The sequence below is a fragment of the Lutjanus erythropterus genome, chromosome 6, assembly GCF_056507025.1.
Source record: "Lutjanus erythropterus isolate fLutEry1 chromosome 6, fLutEry1.hap2, whole genome shotgun sequence".
Taxonomy (NCBI): domain Eukaryota; kingdom Metazoa; phylum Chordata; class Actinopteri; order Lutjaniformes; family Lutjanidae; genus Lutjanus; species Lutjanus erythropterus.
Genome location: NC_139322.1, coordinates 29,505,888 through 29,523,255, shown reverse-complemented (window position 1 = coordinate 29,523,255; position 17,368 = coordinate 29,505,888). Strand labels below are relative to the sequence as shown.

Genomic DNA, 17,368 nt, shown 5'->3' with positions numbered 1-17,368 from the left:
ATGGAACTAACCTGCCCTCTAACCAATCAGCGTTCGGGAAGCCAGCAGTGTGGCCTGATTGGTTAAAACGCACGGAAGAAAGACTGGAAACACATGGGTACTAGATAGCGGACCATGGATACAGATACAGATGTTTTAAAGTGGATTTAAAATACATTTTGAGGCGTTTGAGGCTTTTTGTAAGTAATGCATGTAGCGGTATTCATATGGACCCAGTAAAGTTACTTTTCTTGATCTGTACCAATCTAATAACATGAGAACTGCTCTTGCTGTTAGCTTCTTTTGCTAACTGAAAGGTTAATGGTGACTGCACTCCACACAGACTTTATGAACATTTTCAAGTTTAAAATGTCAGACACCCACACTGCCTGTTTGCCATCTTTTCTGACTCTTTAACAAGTGTGTGTTGTAATGTTATGCCTTCCAGACATCATTGATAATGTGTCACCATGAAAGTAATTAATAATTAAAAGATGGAGACAGCAGCATTGGTGGCTCCAGTCACAGCTCTGGAGTTCCTTCTGGATGCATTTCTACTGACAGGTAGGCAGAACTTTGAGTTATCAATAAAGAAGTGATATCTATAGAAATTTTATGGATTTAAACGAATTCCTGACTATTCTGGCCAATATGGTTATGTATTGTTACATAATCATTCTCAACATGCAGGGGTAGAACAGGTTGAGCTTTAAATGTGCTCTGTTATTTGTTTCAAGTTTTGTGATGGGGAGTGTCACATATCTTCTCTCTTCTTTCTTCTTTCCTATGTTGACGTCTGTAGAGGAATGTTGTAAAGGATCATGCAATACATGTAACTAAACTTTCTGTTATAATTTCCTTGCAGGAGAGGGTCCACTCTTGAGGGTGTACAGTCTCCAACCTCGACCTAAAGCCTGTGCCTCCCTGAATGTGCTTCAGCACTACAGAATCCATGGGATAAGACCTAAAGGTCTGGCTGCTGTTCCAGCAAAAATCTCTGCCACAGCAGCCTTTGGGGAAGAGAAAGATGGTTAGCATGAGCAGATGTTTCTTGTTCTTTTTTTTTTTTGTTAATTTAATTTCTGTTGTTGTGCTCAGAGATGTAGTTTCATTCCTGCATTTTTTTCGGGATTAAAAAAATGACCAGAAGATTTGAGTGAAATGAGATGGACCCTTAAGTTTTGGGGCAAAGAATAGAATTAATTATTAAAATAAACGACTATCCAAGGGATAATATCTTTGGTTGTGATAGCTAGTTAAAGAACTGTCCAGTTGGTATACTGACTGTTGTACATATATATGTATATATATGTATGTATGTATATATACAGTCAGTGTACCATGGGACATGTCAATCAGTACATTCACATATGGCGGCAACAGACACACAGCAGAGGGGGATTTTGTATGACAAAGCCAGCTAAACCTGCGCTGCAGTAGGAAGTCCCACAGAAAGCAACATGATATCCCATATCAACCTACAATTCTGATGCACTGTGTGAACAATACAGGCTTCAAATGAGGCTTAACATTCACAGTTTCTCTTGACTGTCCCTCAATATTACAACATCAGTCCAGCATCATTCAAGCCTGTTCACAGATACTATCCACAGCCCTGCCACATGCTAATGCCAAGTACAACGGGTGAACCTATAAAAGAAATACATGTTTTAATATGCTACATTTATCATGGTAATGAAGGCATTACAAAATCCATGTGAGCCACTCACCCTTACTGACAGCCCTCTGGTTATTTTTTAAGGATCTTTTTGTATTTATTCACTTTTCATCTTGTCAATCCCCAGAACTGAGCTCCACCGCTGAGCCCACCATCTATGACCTAGCAGTGTTTGGAGGCAAGGCTGTGAGGATAGTAAGGCTCCACCTGGATCTCCAGGATGGGGAGCATGTTCGCTTGGAGAATCTGGGTCCCCTCATGGAGCTGCAGGACTGGGCCCTGGATGTCCGCTGGCTCTCTGGAGACAAACACACACTGCTCTGTGTAGCTATAGCCCACAATAGTGCTCTCCTCCTGGATGTCATTACAGGAAAGGCCCTGGTTCAACGCTCCTGTCTGGAGGGCTGTCTGCTGTACTCCGCCCTGCTTCTGGTACATGAATCTTGGGTGGACACCGTCTTAGTGGGAGGGACTGTTTTCAACCAGCTGGTTCTCTGGAAGCCTGGAGGTGAAAGTAGCAATACTGAGCACAAAGCTCCAGTTGAGAGACGCCTGCTGGGCCACAGCGGTGTCATCTTCAGCATCTCTTACCTGCAGGAGAAAGGGTGGCTGGCCTCAGCCTCTGATGACCGCAGTGTGAGGGTGTGGGGTGTTGGTGCTATAGGGGGCCCTGGAGGCAAATGTGGGGACTTAAACCCGGCCTGTTTAAGGGTCCTATATGGACACCAGGCGAGGGTGTTCTCAGTGTGTCTCTCTCCAGGGAAAGTGTTCACTGCAGGGGAGGATGGGGCCTGTTTAGTCTGGGACTGGGCTGGAGGTGGCAAGGTGATTCGTACGCTGAAGGGACACCGAGCAGGTGGGGTTCGTGCACTTGCAGTCAGCGAGGGAACAGGGGGAGAAGATAGATGGGTGGCTACAGGAGGGGCGGATGGAGGAGTTAGGTTGTGGAGGGTGGAAGGGAATGAGGAGGAGAAGGAGGAGGCAGTGACAGAAAAACTAAGTGACCTGAAATTTCCTGGTCAAGGTTTGCCTAAAGTGGTTTGTATAGCAGGAGAGGAGGATGCAAACGCAAGCTGGGATCAGTGTAAGTTTGTGGTTTGCACTGACCAAGGACTTGTTTACCAGTACAGTGAAGGGCGGTGGGAGATGGTCTGGCAGGGGACTCCTGAGTTTCAGTCTTACTGTGTGATGGAAATAGTAACTGCTAGAGTGAAAGACTCAACAGCAAAAGTTAATTTATGTGCTGTGGGAAACCTCAGTGGGTCCATACAGGTCTTCCCCATCTCTCATCCTAAGTGTGGGATTCTTCTCACAGGTGGCTCAGGGAAGATCCACAGTCTTATTTGGCAAGAGGCAAATGAAAGCTTGTATTTGCTCACATCAGGTGCTGAAGGACTCGTCTATCGCTGGTGTGTGGATGTAAGATTAGATGAAAATTGTTCCTTAGCTCTCAGTGCAGATCCCCTTCTTCCTTTCCTCCTCCCTCCTTGTGCCAAACGCTGGCTGACAGCTGCAGTGAACCTCCACTCCACCTCACAGGGTTCACTGTGGGTGTGTGGGGACAGGAGAGGGTCTTTACTTTTGTTTCAGGACAGAGAAAAAGTGGAGCAAAAGATAGAAGATGACAAAAGGATGCTGAGAGGCAGGCAAACTGACGATGAACGGTTTAAAATAATGGAGGAGAGGGGAAGAAAAGAAGAGGGTCACCTAACATTGCACCCACTGAGTTGTTTATTCGGAGTCCACGGAAAACAGGGTGTGACTTCAGTGTGTGAATACCAGGGACTGCTCTACAGTACTGGCAGGGATGGCTGTGTTAGGGTCTTCAGAGTGCATCCACCAGAAAAACTTGAAGAAAAGAGAGAGAGTGAGTGTGTAGGGAACAAGGGAGGGCTTCAGCTAGAGGTCCTCAGAGTCCAGCGGGCCTGTAAGGGAATGGAGTGGCTGGAGAGGGTTTTGATTCTTGAACCTGAAATTCCAGCAGAGGAGGAGGAAGAACTTGGAGAGGAATGTGAGAACCACTACAATTTGACAGAAAAGCTGGAGATTACAGACAGGGGGAGCTTTGAAAAAAAGACAGAGAACAAGGGAAGGGAAGCCAGGTTCGTCATTGTCGGCTTTCATGCTGTCCACTTTGTGGTTTGGGATCCAGTGAGGCAGGAGAGGTTGCTAGCGGTGCCTTGTGGTGGCGGCCATCGCTCCTGGAGTCTCTGGCCGTCCCACAAAGAGGTTTGGCCCGGATATGGAGCTGTGGTCTTCATCAAGCAGGGGGCTGTCCTGGCTTCGCAGCCCCCTGGAGAGACACCGAGCTTGGCTGGGAAGGCAGGAAGGAGTGGAGGGTTGTGCTTGAGAGAGGGCGTCCATGGGAGGGGGATCAGCTGCGTGTGGAGGCTGGGGAGGATAAGAGGAATCAGAAATGAAATTCAGGCAGCGAGTCCTGCAAATGTGACCTTTGCGGGACTCACAGATGAAGTAAAGGAGGTGGAGAAAGAGGAAGGGCACTGGGAGATAGTGGCGATGGGAGGGGAGGACACAAGCTTAACTGTTCTCGCAGTAGACACTAACTCTGGCAGCATCAAAGTCCTCTCAGTAATTACTGATCACATCTCAAGTGTCCGGACTGTGACAGCGATAACATGTCCAGAGGGAGGGAATGAAAACCAGTCTCTCTCTGCGCTGCTTGTGTCAGCTGGTGGCCGAGCTCAGATGCAGTGTTACAGGCTTTTGATCAGCTCAGACAGACAGAGACCTGTTCCCACCTGTCAGGTGATCCAGGTGGCCAGTCACCGATTGGACGAACAATGGGAGAGGAGGCGGAACCGACACAAGATGGTGAAAATGGACCCGGAAACAAGGCAAGTTAATGGTTTAATCTAGGAGGCCTTTTATTTTCTGCACATACATCAAAAATATGTAACATCTATATACTTTGAAGTGCTTTTTTTTTCTCCATCTTATTTCTTATCTTCATCCACTGCCTTCCTTCACTTCAGCATTCAGTCTCACCAGATGTGTCTGTATTTTCAGGTACATGTCTGTTGGGGTGGTGGATGAGAAGACAGACTGTATTCTTCTGGCTGTGGCCTGCAGTGACGGAGCTCTCAGGTTGGTGTCCAGAATTAAAAAGCAACTGCAACAGGTCATCGATGACCTTTTTCTCAAGTTGCTGACACAGCCAGAATGCACAACCAGTGCTGTTTACAGAATGTTGTCATTCATTAGTGTGGATGACTCTCTTGTCGTTATCGTTATAGTTGTTACTGTAGTTATTGTTTTTGGTGTGGAGGGGCCTTCACTCTCCTTTTATGTGTTCTCTTGTCTCCCTTTAGATTCTCTCGATGTGTCACATCATTTTATTTATAATACACTGTCTTAAAACACTGTCTTTAAACTCTCTCCCTGTTTTCTGACTTTTCTTTACTGTCTTTTCCAGATTTTTCTCAGTAAATGAAGTTACACGGCGAATTGATCTGTTGTGGGAGACATTTTACCACCAGCGTTGTGTGCTCAGTGTTGCCACCTGTAGCCTGGAGGATGTAAAGGGCAACAGGTAAGTCAGTGTCTGTTCCATGTTTTTATTTACAAAATGTAAATTCATTACAAGTTATTGAGAGTCTTGCTCTTGAGGAATCTGCCATAACCAGACTGTTTTCTAGTGTAGTGTTTAGAGTAGTGATTGGTGGATCAAATAGAAATAGTTTGGTAAATTTAAGTTAATATTCAATTTTGTTGTAACCTTCTTGTTGTTGTAACTGTTCTCTCTCTCTCTCTCTCTCTCTCTCTCTCTCTCTCTCTCTCTCTCTCTCTCTCTCTCTCTCTCTCTCTCTCTCAGGTATAAGCTGCTGTTCAGTGCTGCAACAGATGGTAAAATTGCAGTGTGGGATTTGACTGCAGCCTCTTCCTTATCTGCCGGTACTTCAAGCAACGCTCCGGCTCCACCAATCCCCTGCCTCGACATTCCTGCCCACCAGAGTGGTGTCAACTCATTGGCTGTTTGGGTAGAGAAACTGGAACAACAAGAGGGCAGTTGCCTGGTAACTGTTGCTAGCGGAGGGGATGATGGGCAGCTGACAGTATCCTCAATTAGGGTGCAGTACCCAGAAGACAGAAAGACTGGGGGCAGCATAGGGTTTTCTCACATTCCTCTACAAACGCAGTTCCAACCTGCAACACAGCTTCATCTTCATCTTCATTCCCAGTCGCACATCCCGCTGGCACATGCTGCCCCTCTGACCGCCCTGAAACTCCTGAGCCCAGGTCTTGTGGTCTCCACTTCCTCAGATCAGAGGGTTTGCCTGTGGAGGGTAGGCAATACCAGTATCAGCCACACCGGGGCGCTGTGCTCCCATGTTGCAGATGCTGCAGGACTTGCTGTGTGGGAGGGGCAGATGATGGAGGAGGAAGGATGTAAAGAGAGGAAAACAATGTTGGAGTCTGAGCAGGAGATTGAAATTTGGAGAGTGAAGGGGGGACAGATTAGGGGATTAAAAATGATGCGTGAGACAGCGGAGGATGAGACAGGTGGGAAATCCAATAAGGAAACAGCTGATGAGGCCGAGGGTGGAGAAGCCATGAGCGAGACAGGTGACCCAGTTTGTGAGACAGCTGGTGAGAGTATGAATCAAGCAGAGACTGACAGCATTGGTAAGACAACAGGTGAAGTAAATATTGAGACAGGTTTTGAGGCTTCATGTAAGAACAAGAAGACGAGAGGAAAGACAGTCTGGGTGCTGGTCTGTGGCCAGGGCTTCCAGCTCCTACGAGTCAGAGATACAGAGATGTGGACCACAAGAAGGGAAAATGAGGAGGTGGACCACAGAGTTAAAGTGACTTTGCAAGAAACATCAACATAAGTGGAATCAGCAGCAGTCCAAACAATCACTTTCTCAATGGACACATTTCTATAAAAGTATTTATTAACTGGAAAATTCCTTTATTGGAGCTCTATCACTTGATATCAAATCAATTTTACTTTGGTTATTTTTAAAGTACATTTTTAATAAAGTTTATTTATTCCCCAGCTTTCTTTCATTATTCATGGGGCATGTAAACCATATACTGCAATTCAACGAAGATTTGATAAAACCCCCACAAAAAAATCTCTTTCTGAAACAGACAGGAGTTTTACCTGAAATATCACCAGCAAACCTGTGTGAAGAGACAAAAACAGCCTTCTGATAGTGTTTTAGCCAGGCATGTGTAATATTTTTTATGCACATCTGTGACTATATGCGTAGAGTTTTGCATTTGTGGTGATTCACAATCTTTGAAAAAAAGTGTATCATCTACTGCTGATTCCTCACTTTTTATCAGACACGTCCTCAACAACTGCTAAGCTCATATTAGAGCATCAAAGTCCACTAGAAGACAAATGAGAAATGCAGATTTCATCACAAAAACCAATGTGACCTTATTTGGAACCAATTTTTGTGAAGTTTGGTTTGTTTTAGGTGGTAGAAATTGAACATGATAGTGGTTACATGTTGGACTTAAATTCAGTTACTGGTAGTGATCTTATCAGCTCTATTCCAAAACATAAACCTTTTGAATAACACACAAATTCCACTGGGACATGTAGGCTCCAACCTTTGAATAGGCAACAGCAAGTGTAAATTATTTAGAATTTCAGCCTTTGTGAGTTTCTCCAAAAATGTAGATTTCTATATCTATTACATTATTTTAAGCCACCTGATTGCTTGTAATGTTTTAAATAAATGACAAAATGTTTCAACTGAGAAGTTGGAATTAATGTGACACAAAATGACACAATATACTAAACAAAAACTTTACTCAAAAACTTTGCATATCTCAGCTGACTACATCTGGCGGTTGTCACTGCAGTAGGTGCTACACCATCTGTTGCCTGGGGGAGATCTGCACTTTACTGAGTGCACTCTTCTGGTTAAAAAGTTTGTCCTCTCTGAAACTAAAACTTATCGTCATTTCTGCTTGCCTGAAAAATCTCCAAACAAAATAATCCGCCTTAATTTCTCCTCGTAACAAAGCACCAAAAGCATTTGGTGCTCATCAATGAACCATTAAGTCTTCATGGCTATTTCAAGAGAACATTAAAACCATCTCTGATGTGTTTGAGCCATCTGTGGCCTCCTTCAGGGAATAGCACCACACTGCACAAAGATGGCTGAAATGACAGCAGTTATTTTTAATACAGCGTGGTACATCTCAGTCGGCCAGGAAATAAAGCTGCTTACTTGAAGACAGTGTTCAGACTCCGAAATCAGTAAGAACAAGGCCAAACCAAAGTCTGCCTTTACCAAATATCTCCATGTGGCCACCATGCCAACTCCTGAGGTGCCCGTGAGCAAGGCGTATAAATCCCGATTGTTTTAGTCAGCAGCTGCTTTTTCCCTCAGTCACACCTGCCCTCAACATCATCATCCTGGCACCACAATAGACGTAAAACTGGTTGACAGTGTGTGATTGGATACATAAAAATGCAGTGTCACAATCACTGCAGGAGTTGTTTATGGTACGATTATATATGATTATTATTAATATCAGTTATGTTTACAGAAGACTGACAGAGAGCTGAACATTATGATGCCACAGTGAAGTTGACCTTTGACCTTTTGAACATAAAATGTCATCACCTCATCATTTTGCCTGTTGACATATTTGTGTGTAATCTTGTCATAATTGGTGTATGAATTCTTGAGTTATGGCCAAAAATGATTTTAGTGAGGTGATCATAACCTTGACCTTTGAATACATAATAATCTAATCAGTTCATCTTTGAGTCGAAATGAACGTTTGTAACATTCGCTTCAAGTTTGAAGCAATTACCTCAAGGTGTTCTTGAGATATGGCATTCACAATTTTGGGATGACCTGAAAACTTAATGCGTCTGGCTATAAAAAAAATGAAGACATAAAAGTCATAAGAAAGAGGTTTTTCAAGTTTTTTGAAAACTCACTGAGGTGGCCATCACAGAGGTTCTTCAGCATACAGGCACATACAGGCACAAATAACATTAGGCTGATTCACCCGGTAATATTTGAGATTAGCTCTGGACAAGATGCAGGTCTATTGATCATACATGCACTCACACACTCACTCATGCACCCATGGAAGTGATCACATGGTCCCCTGGTGGGATGATAATAAGAAGAATAATAATAACATGGCCGTGAGGAGTACAAAGTGTGGATTTTAAAATAAAATGTTAAACTGTAGGGAGTCAAAGTAAAAACTTGCATGAAAAATAAATACACTGAATACAGAAACTGAAGGTGAAATATATTAGTCAGAGAGGGTCCTCACATGAGAGTGTCAGTGTATTTTTTGTATGTATATATTTTGTACTTGCACATGCATATTTTTAATGTAAAGAACAGACCTGTTCATTATTACTCAAAATAGAAAACCATGTTTGTGTGAGTGTGTGATTGTGCATGCACAGTGTTGAGTGTACTACGCAGCTACAGAGAAAAGGGATTTGTTTTGGGATAATTATGAACATGGAGTGTGTATTTGGTTTGGATTTGTATAACAATGTCCTCTCATGTGAATGCGTGTGCGTGTTTTTTGAAATGCTAATTTAGCACAGTTGATGTGTCGTGATATGAAATTCTAATACTGATTAAGTAGCAGGTTGATATGTGTGTGCAATTACTTGCATATTTAGAGTGTGTGTGTGTGTGTGTGTGTGTGTGTGTGTCTGTCTGTCTGCCTGGTATGCAAATGTTCCTGTGTCAGATGAAGTGTGAGATGGCTAGCAGCATGTTCACCTACGCCACGATAAATGTCACACACTGTAGATTAGAGGGAGTGTGTGCACAAGTGTGTCATAAATGTAGATGTCAGATGAATGTGATGAATGTGCACCTGCACCCTGGTGTGTGAGTGTGTGTGTTTATGTGTATGTGTGATGGTCTAAAATGCTGATGTTACTTAAGATGTTGGATGAAGTGTGTATACAGTATGCGCTTGCTTACATTTCTGTCAATACTTGTGTGTGGAGGGCTGGTTTGGGTCAGAGCCCACGAAAGGCCGACTGCAGGCATCCATGAATATTTTAATATTTTAGCCTCGTCTCATGTTGCCTTTTGTCGAGCACCCATCTCACCACCTGCCACTCACAATGGAGAGAAAGACGGAGGAAGAGAGAGGAAGGAGAGTGAATGTCACCCTGAAAATGAACACTGAAGCGGGAGAAAGAGAAAAGGAGAAGAGATGAAGGGACCTGAAGAAAGCTCACATGTTCATTACCCCCGCCACTCACAGAGAAGGGAAGGGGCGCTTGTGTTGTCCACATTCCATTACGGGAGAGAAAGAAAACAGGAAGGAAGGACGGAGGGAGGGAGGGAAAGCAAGAGCCAAAGCACCTGTGTGTAACCACCACTATCACTTACAAGGGGAAGAAAGGGTGAGAGAAAAGAGAGGAGGGAGAGTGAAAGCACCGGTGCTGACAAGGTGAAGGTGAGGCCGGTGAGGAGGGAGTGAGATAGAAAGTGAGCATTACCGCTGTTGTTTGTTGGGTTGCAGAAGTGCAAGAGACAAAGACAAACAAGTAGAGAAGAGTGAGGAAAATACAGGAGAGACGAGGCAGAAAAATGAAAGGAAGGACTGATTGCTGAGTGAGGGAGTCTTAAGAGTATACACAGAGGAAGATGCTTTCAAAGATCAGGATATGTGTCTGGGATTTTTTTTTTTTTATTAAGATTTGATCTTGATTAGTCATCTTCAGTCTTCAAACAACATGTGGACAGACAAGTGACTACTGTTCTGCTGTCAAAATACAGAGGGAGTGACAGTTAACACCCATCAAAGAGGTATACACACCCTATCTCACAGCTTTCCATGACTATTTCTGACAATGTGCCGCTCACTGTGTTTATTGCCTGCCTGTTATCTAAACCCTAATCTGCAACTCTGAAATACTAGCTTTTTATAAACTTGGTGTCAAGAACAAGTCCTTCATTTTCCTTATCTTTGTCTCTATATCTGCATGCTTGGTGCAAGGACAAAGCACTGAACCAGTATTATTTCCCTTTTCAACCTTTTGCAATGTTGTATTTCACCCCTGACTGAAAAAAACACAATTTGAGCAAGACTCAGAAGTGCACCACAAGATTATATTTGCTAAAATTTTATGTTCTCTTGATGCTCTAACCACAGCAAAAAATAACATTCATTGTAGTTGTAATTTTGCATCTTGTATCTTAAAAACAGGCCTGTTACTTTAGTTTTATTGCATTTGAGGGGAATTCTTGCTTATTTTTATCTTTGCACATCACCTTCCCAACATCAAGACCATTTTTAACAAAAAGCAGATGGGGCAATAATATAGAAAATTCCATCTTTGAATTTCATACACAACAGACATAACAAGATGAAACAGAAGAGCTAAATGTTGCATTTGCCCTGTGCATTACAAGTTTTGTAGACAATCTGAATCTGGAACCAGGTTTTTAATAATTCCACCCTCACTTTGAGTCTAAACTTTCATTGAATGTGTGTATTCATCCCCCTTTTGCTCACATAAAAAGCTGTGTCCTTACAATTGTACACACATCCATTGTTACTTCTGCCAAATGTTTTCAGTCCTTTATCTCTGTCATCATGATAACTCAAAAACTTTTAAGAGTTCAACAGTAGTTGGTGAACAGTTAGGTCAGGGGTCAAGAACAAGTGATTAGTGATGAGGATTTTTGGGGAATTTCATGGCTTTATTTGATAGTAACAGTGGAGAGAGACAAGACAAATGTGAGGAAACAGAGTAGGGCAATGACATGCAGCAAACAGTCCAGGACTTCCTTTTCATCAGTGGTTGCTTGACATGGGCTCAAAGTGAACATAACAATAAAATGCAGCAGATGCCTGAACATAAAATCAGCTACACAGGAGAGAAACCTAACTTCAAACCACAGGGATTAGCTTGTAAAGCACTGAGAGTTGTACACAAACATCAAAACAACATTCTATCTGCTGGTGTTACTGCAGTCAGAGGTTCATCAAAGTCAGGAGGACTCATCCTCTGCAGACCATGAATGTTTGGACCAAAGTAGTGGACTGACTGACCAACATCCCTAGAGACATGTCAATGCATATTTGTATTGCAGTGTGTATAAACTGTTCCTGCAATGAACCGCGTATGATGAAAGAGACTGTAAACACATGTGACTATTGTGAAATAGCCATACTTTTTTTCTGCTATCAGGCTCCTGCATTGGTGATGTCACGTGAACGGCTGCCTCTCATTGGTTCCTCTGGGAGTAAAACAACAGGTGATCCACTCATAACCCACACACCTCTTCACTGACAGAGGCTACGCGCCACAGCAGGATGGAGTATGCACAAGCATGTTTTGGAGATACTTAATTCTGAAAACCTTCTGTTTTCTTTGTGCACAAAAGTTTCATTGTTAAAGGGACAGTTCACCCAAAAATCCAAAATACACATTTTCCCCCTGGCCTGCAGTGCTATTTTATCCATCTAGAGTGTTTTGGTGTGAGTTGCAGAGTTTTGGAGATATCGACCATAGAGATGTCTTTGTCCTCTCCAGTATAATGTGACTGAATGCCACTCAACTTGTGATGCTCAAAGCACTAAAAAAATACATCTGAAAAATTCAAAACCAGTGTCTTTTTACAGAAATCATGACCCAGTTTGCTTTGAGCACCACACGCTGAGTGCCATTTCGTCCCATTATATTGGAGAGAAAGCAGATATATCTAAAGCTGATATCTCCAAAACTCTGCAATTCACACCAAAAAAATCTAGATGGATAAACAGTGCTACAGGCCAGGAGAAAAATGAGTATTTTTGATTTTAGGGTGAACTGTTCCTTTAACGTCATACTGAAGATCTCAAACTGTCTTTTTTGATATGTAGTGGAAAATCTGAAAATGAAAACAGGCACGAAGACCAAGATTGTCTTTGTGGAGTTTTAATAGAGCTTTGCAAAGGATCAGTACACAGTCACAGAGTGTAAAAGGAACTGATAATGAGTCAAGAATGTAAATATGTCTTATGGGGTTAGGAGACGAAGGAGGTTGGGTCAGGATGAACCTGAAGTGCTTATCAGGACTCAGGATGTGATTGTGTTATCAGAAGTTGTTGTTCCAAAGGGAAAACAGCTGTGTCTTCAAGGACGAGTAACCAGTTAGTGCCTGACAAATCATGAGAACCGACTATGAGGAATAAAATATAGTTCAGCATATATTTTACCACTACAGATACTGCCACTCAGAGTCGCTCAATTACAACATTTTCAGATGATACAAAGAGGGGCTTTAATGTGACAAATCTCATTTCATCTTAAACACATGAAGATAGGAAGCACCTGTGTAATTCTGGAATTCAACATTTAACTACAAATTCTGTGGTCCTTGAGACAATCTTGCCCAAAGCAAACTAATTAATTCAGCAAAGATCCATGCAGGAAATTAACAACTTTTATTTTTTCTCTCATTTCCTGTTGTTGGCCTTTAATATCTACACAGCAAGAAAGATATTGTGCCTAGGCAGCAGATTTTCTCTTTGAAAACTAATAACTGTGGTATAGTAGACCTTCAGGTGAATTTCATAAATAGCTCCAGGCAAGTCTGTTATTCTTCTGGTTCGAGGATCTGTTTATTCGACAGCCAAAGGCATTTTCATTTCATCATGTTTTCCAAAACATGGTGCTGTTTGTAAAATATTATGTAAATACACTTACTGTGTCAGCTAATATCATGAAGTGGGTTTGCAGTAGAGAAGGACTATGATCCTCCTAGCTGCAATGTATTTGTCCAATACAATCTTCATCCCAGGACTACAGATGTACTGTATTTACCAAATCTATTTTTATATTTAGTTTGAAGTATGTAGCAATTTTACACAAAAAGTTTTGCATGCATGCTAAAGTTGCACAGGTTTTTAATATGACCCACAATGCAATGCAATATTTTGAGACAATAACAAGTTTTTAAACATGCAATACATTTTTTTTTTATCTCTGCTCCTGCTTTAAAGATGCCATCATAAGGGTAAAAATGTAGGGATTCAGTGTCTTGCTCAACAACACGTCATCAGGACAGATGTTTGCTTAATTCATCACCTTGTGCCATTTTATTTTTTTTCCCCTCATATCTCACTTACCACAGATAAGCCATCTCTCCCCTCCCCAGCTCTCCATCAGGCCAGTCACCGAAAACGCAGCCAGCAGCATCAAACATCCTCCTCTTCCTCCTCCTCCTCTCACCCTCATCCGGGGCCTTCCTGCATCCTCCTCTCAGACAGCACCATGACGCCGTGGGGAGGCCTGTCTCTCTCTGAGTCCTCCTTTACCTCAATCGCCCCACCTCCTCCTCCACAGCCCCCTCCAGCGCCACCTCCGCCCCCTCCCGCTCCCCAGCCCACGCCGTCCACCCCTTATCGTGGGAGAGAGGATGAAGATGAAGACGCTTCAAGTTCCAGTTTTAACTCCGAGGTCTCTCCATCTCCACCTGTTGTTGTCCCTCAGGACAGTGCAGGTATGTCTGTAAGGTCCTGTCATGTTCATGTGACAGATTTTTAAGCTGCTTTTCTCAGCTCAAGTAAAGTTTTACAAATGTAAAACCTTAAAGAAAACATAACAGTAAGACTCATAATTGGCTTCGTCTGCAGCAGCAAACAGTTTTATAAAAGTCTCTTTTATAATGGTGACTTATGGAAAAATGCTTTTTAGGTTGCAGAGGGATTTTTTTGTTGCAATACCATGAGTGGCCACTGGGAATAATTGGAAGCAAAGCTGAGCGGCGACACCTTACCTAGATTTTAATTATACACAATGAAAAGCACAGGTGTAAATAATGAAATGAGTGATGGCTGAATTTAATTTAGCTGCTTCAGTGTCAGAGTTTATTGTGCATGCTGGCACAATACTGTCACACTGTCATGGCTCACTAGTACACTTCAATAGAATCATCATTAAGGATTCCTGTAACAGTTAATGACTATATTCTTACTGGCAACTGTATTGGTTCTCTTTCACTTCCTCTATGACTGTCCCTCTCTGTCTCTGCAGGTGGAGGGGGTAGAGGGTTGCGGGCGAGGCGGAGGGTTTTGCCCCAGCGCCGGGTACCTCGTCCTCCCCGTCTCCCACCACTACGTCCCGTCACCAACCTCAGTTTCTCTCGCAGCTTCACCTTCTCTTTCTTCGAGCTGCCACTGCACGAGTCGCCTCGCTGCCGTGCTGAACGCATCAGAAACCTCATGCTGCTTTTGAGACAGATACACTACTGAAGAAACAGCGCTGCACGGACCAGATGTGTTTTTTCCTATTCGTAGGACAAAGGAATCTTCCTTTATCTAGTTAACAGATGCAACAGTTTGTGGCTGTTTTTATACGACATTTTAGAGATGCATGATTCTCACAGGACAGTGATGTTACAGACATCTGATAATCTTATAGATCATGATGCGATGCTGTAGATTAAAGTAGCCAACAGTGGCCTATAAAATACTTAAAATGAGCTCAACCTCAAACATCTACAGCAGTAAACAGCACTAACATTAAAGCAATAATATGAGTCCAAAAACATCAGACATAGTAACACTGACAGGGAACATTTTACTTTAAGTATATTAATCTGATAATATTTCCACTCTTTTACTTCAGTAAAGTTTTGTGAATGTAGGACTTTTACTTGTAGTTAAGTATTTTTACAGTGTGATATTAGTACTTTTGCATTAGTAAAGGATCTGAATACTTCCACCTCGGAGGAGTAACATCATGTCCATATATTGTCTGGACAGACAGACTGGTCTCCACAGAGGCTGCTGGAGGAAAGTGTGCATGTGCATATGAACACATGTTCACACACAACACGGTTATCTGCTCTGAGCTACAGAATATAAATGCCGCTGCATATTGGCGCACATTAAACGTGATAAAATATTTTTATTTCATTCACACTTCTGTCAGACACAAAGCTAACATCAGACAGACAGACAAAGGGAGGAGCATCAACTTAACGTTACTGTGAATGAATGATATCAAACTTCGAGAGGAGGAAACACAAGTTTCCCTCTTGATATGTTATTTTCTTTTTAGTTTCGCTTTATCCTCTGATCAAAGTTGTAAACATTCACAGCCGCTTTAATACAAGGGACAGGCGGGGCTCTTGTTACCTCGCAGGGCCCTATGCAACTTGTGTAGTGTGCGTATAAGGCCGGCTGGCTTTGCACATAGATGGGAAAGTGAAAATGTTGACATGCATCGTGCCTGCTGTGATCTTTAGTGTATTATTTTGTTTGATTAGTGCTACATTTTACAGTTTTTTGCTTCGATTCAGTTATCAAATCAGAATTACTTTAAGCATTAAGTTAACATCTCTGAAAAATTAGTTTGTTGTTCAAAACAGATTGGAGTTTCTCATTCATTCAAGCAAATTGCACATGTGTTGGCACAATTGTGCAGAACGAGTAAGTATAACAGTCTACAAATTTGCACAACAACCACTTGCACATGGCTCGCTGATCCAAAATGAAATGTGAAATGGTCAGATTTTTCAGAACTAAACCTTCTATCATCGTTTGAGCCATCACATGCAAAATGATCCATGTATATTCCATTAATATCTATGACATGGGATGTTTGTGATGTCTGCTAAACTGGCAAAGCTGCCAGTGAGGGGGAAAAGGCAGATAAACTAGTTTTTGTCATATCTTTTTTTCTGTGCACAGTATTTATATAAGTTAATATAACTTTTACCTGCTGTTGAAATCTGAATCCGGACAGCTCAGTGTGATACACAACAGCATTCAAATAGACAAAACTTGTCATTCTTGTATAGTACAGTTAGCAGACAATGTCAACAACAGAGAATTGTGTTTAAGAAATGTTACAGGTACCGGGCTGCAGCACCCATAAACAGCTATATGTATCCTGAAATCCAGGAGAGAATGGTCAGGGAGACGTGGCTTGACCTGCTGAATCCTCTGCAGTTGTATTAATTCACAATTCACAATCACAACACATTCACCTTACACTGTTTGTATTTGTCCTTTAATCAGTATTTACTACTACTGCACTTTTTCTGTCTCTTTAAACATATTTCCATGTTCATAAAACACATGTAAAATAAATCTTCAAACCTCAAAACAAATATTTTGTCTCTGAGTCCAGTCTTCATATCTCTTCATTCATTTCTCCAAATAAGTTTGGCTATTTTTGCACCTTAAATGTACTGACACACAGGTACTATTAAGTATGGACTTTTGCTTAACGGTATTAAAAATGAAACATACTTACACATTTAAACAAATAACAGTCACTAATTCTGTCCGAATATACATTGAAACTTGTGGCTAAACATTTACTCTTAAAACCTACCTCCAACACAGGTTTTTAATACTATTTAAAATTTTATGTATCCTAAACAGGCTAAATAATGTACACTGAGACAGTTCACCACATAAATATAACATAAACAGTGGAGACGTGTGGCTTGTAGATATCAGAATATCAATGTCAGATTAGGAGTGAGATAGATAGATAAGATAAAAAATAGACATCTGGACAGACGGATGGACAGATAGACAGACAGACAACCAGACAGACTGAAACTTGGGTGGGTCTTGTTAGATCAGTGTGTAGCATGTTTTGAACTTTTTGAACATTTGGAACTAATTTTATTTGCTTGGTAAAAGTAAATATCCCCCTTATATAAACTGCTCTTGAACTTCCTGTTTAAGTTTTTTGCAGAGGGTACTCTATTTTGAATG

General features: G+C 41.9%; 2 protein-coding genes across 3 annotated transcripts; both read left to right on the top strand.

The window, feature by feature from the left end:
- The first annotated feature begins 73 nt into the window (after positions 1–73).
- Positions 74–7,395, top strand: wdr6 (WD repeat domain 6). 2 transcript variants are annotated; one of them, XM_084721591.1, is made up of 7 exons: positions 74–179; positions 428–543; positions 845–1,009; positions 1,785–4,512; positions 4,685–4,762; positions 5,091–5,207; positions 5,490–7,395. In XM_084721591.1, the coding sequence occupies exons 2-7, from the start codon at positions 474–476 to the stop codon at positions 6,508–6,510; spliced, it is 4,179 nt and encodes a 1,392-aa protein (XP_084577717.1). In that variant the 5' UTR covers positions 74–179; positions 428–473; the 3' UTR covers positions 6,511–7,395. The 2 variants fall into 2 exon arrangements, with proteins under 2 accessions (XP_084577717.1, XP_084577716.1); XM_084721590.1 differs by having other exon boundaries at positions 77–543.
- Positions 7,396–8,982: 1,587 nt separating this feature from the next.
- LOC146325520 (uncharacterized) lies at positions 8,983–15,559 on the top strand. Its single transcript, XM_084721594.1, has 4 exons — positions 8,983–10,449; positions 11,838–11,904; positions 13,765–14,133; positions 14,667–15,559. The coding sequence occupies exons 2-4, from the start codon at positions 11,853–11,855 to the stop codon at positions 14,882–14,884; spliced, it is 639 nt and encodes a 212-aa protein (XP_084577720.1). The 5' UTR covers positions 8,983–10,449; positions 11,838–11,852; the 3' UTR covers positions 14,885–15,559.
- Positions 15,560–17,368: the final 1,809 nt, after the last annotated feature.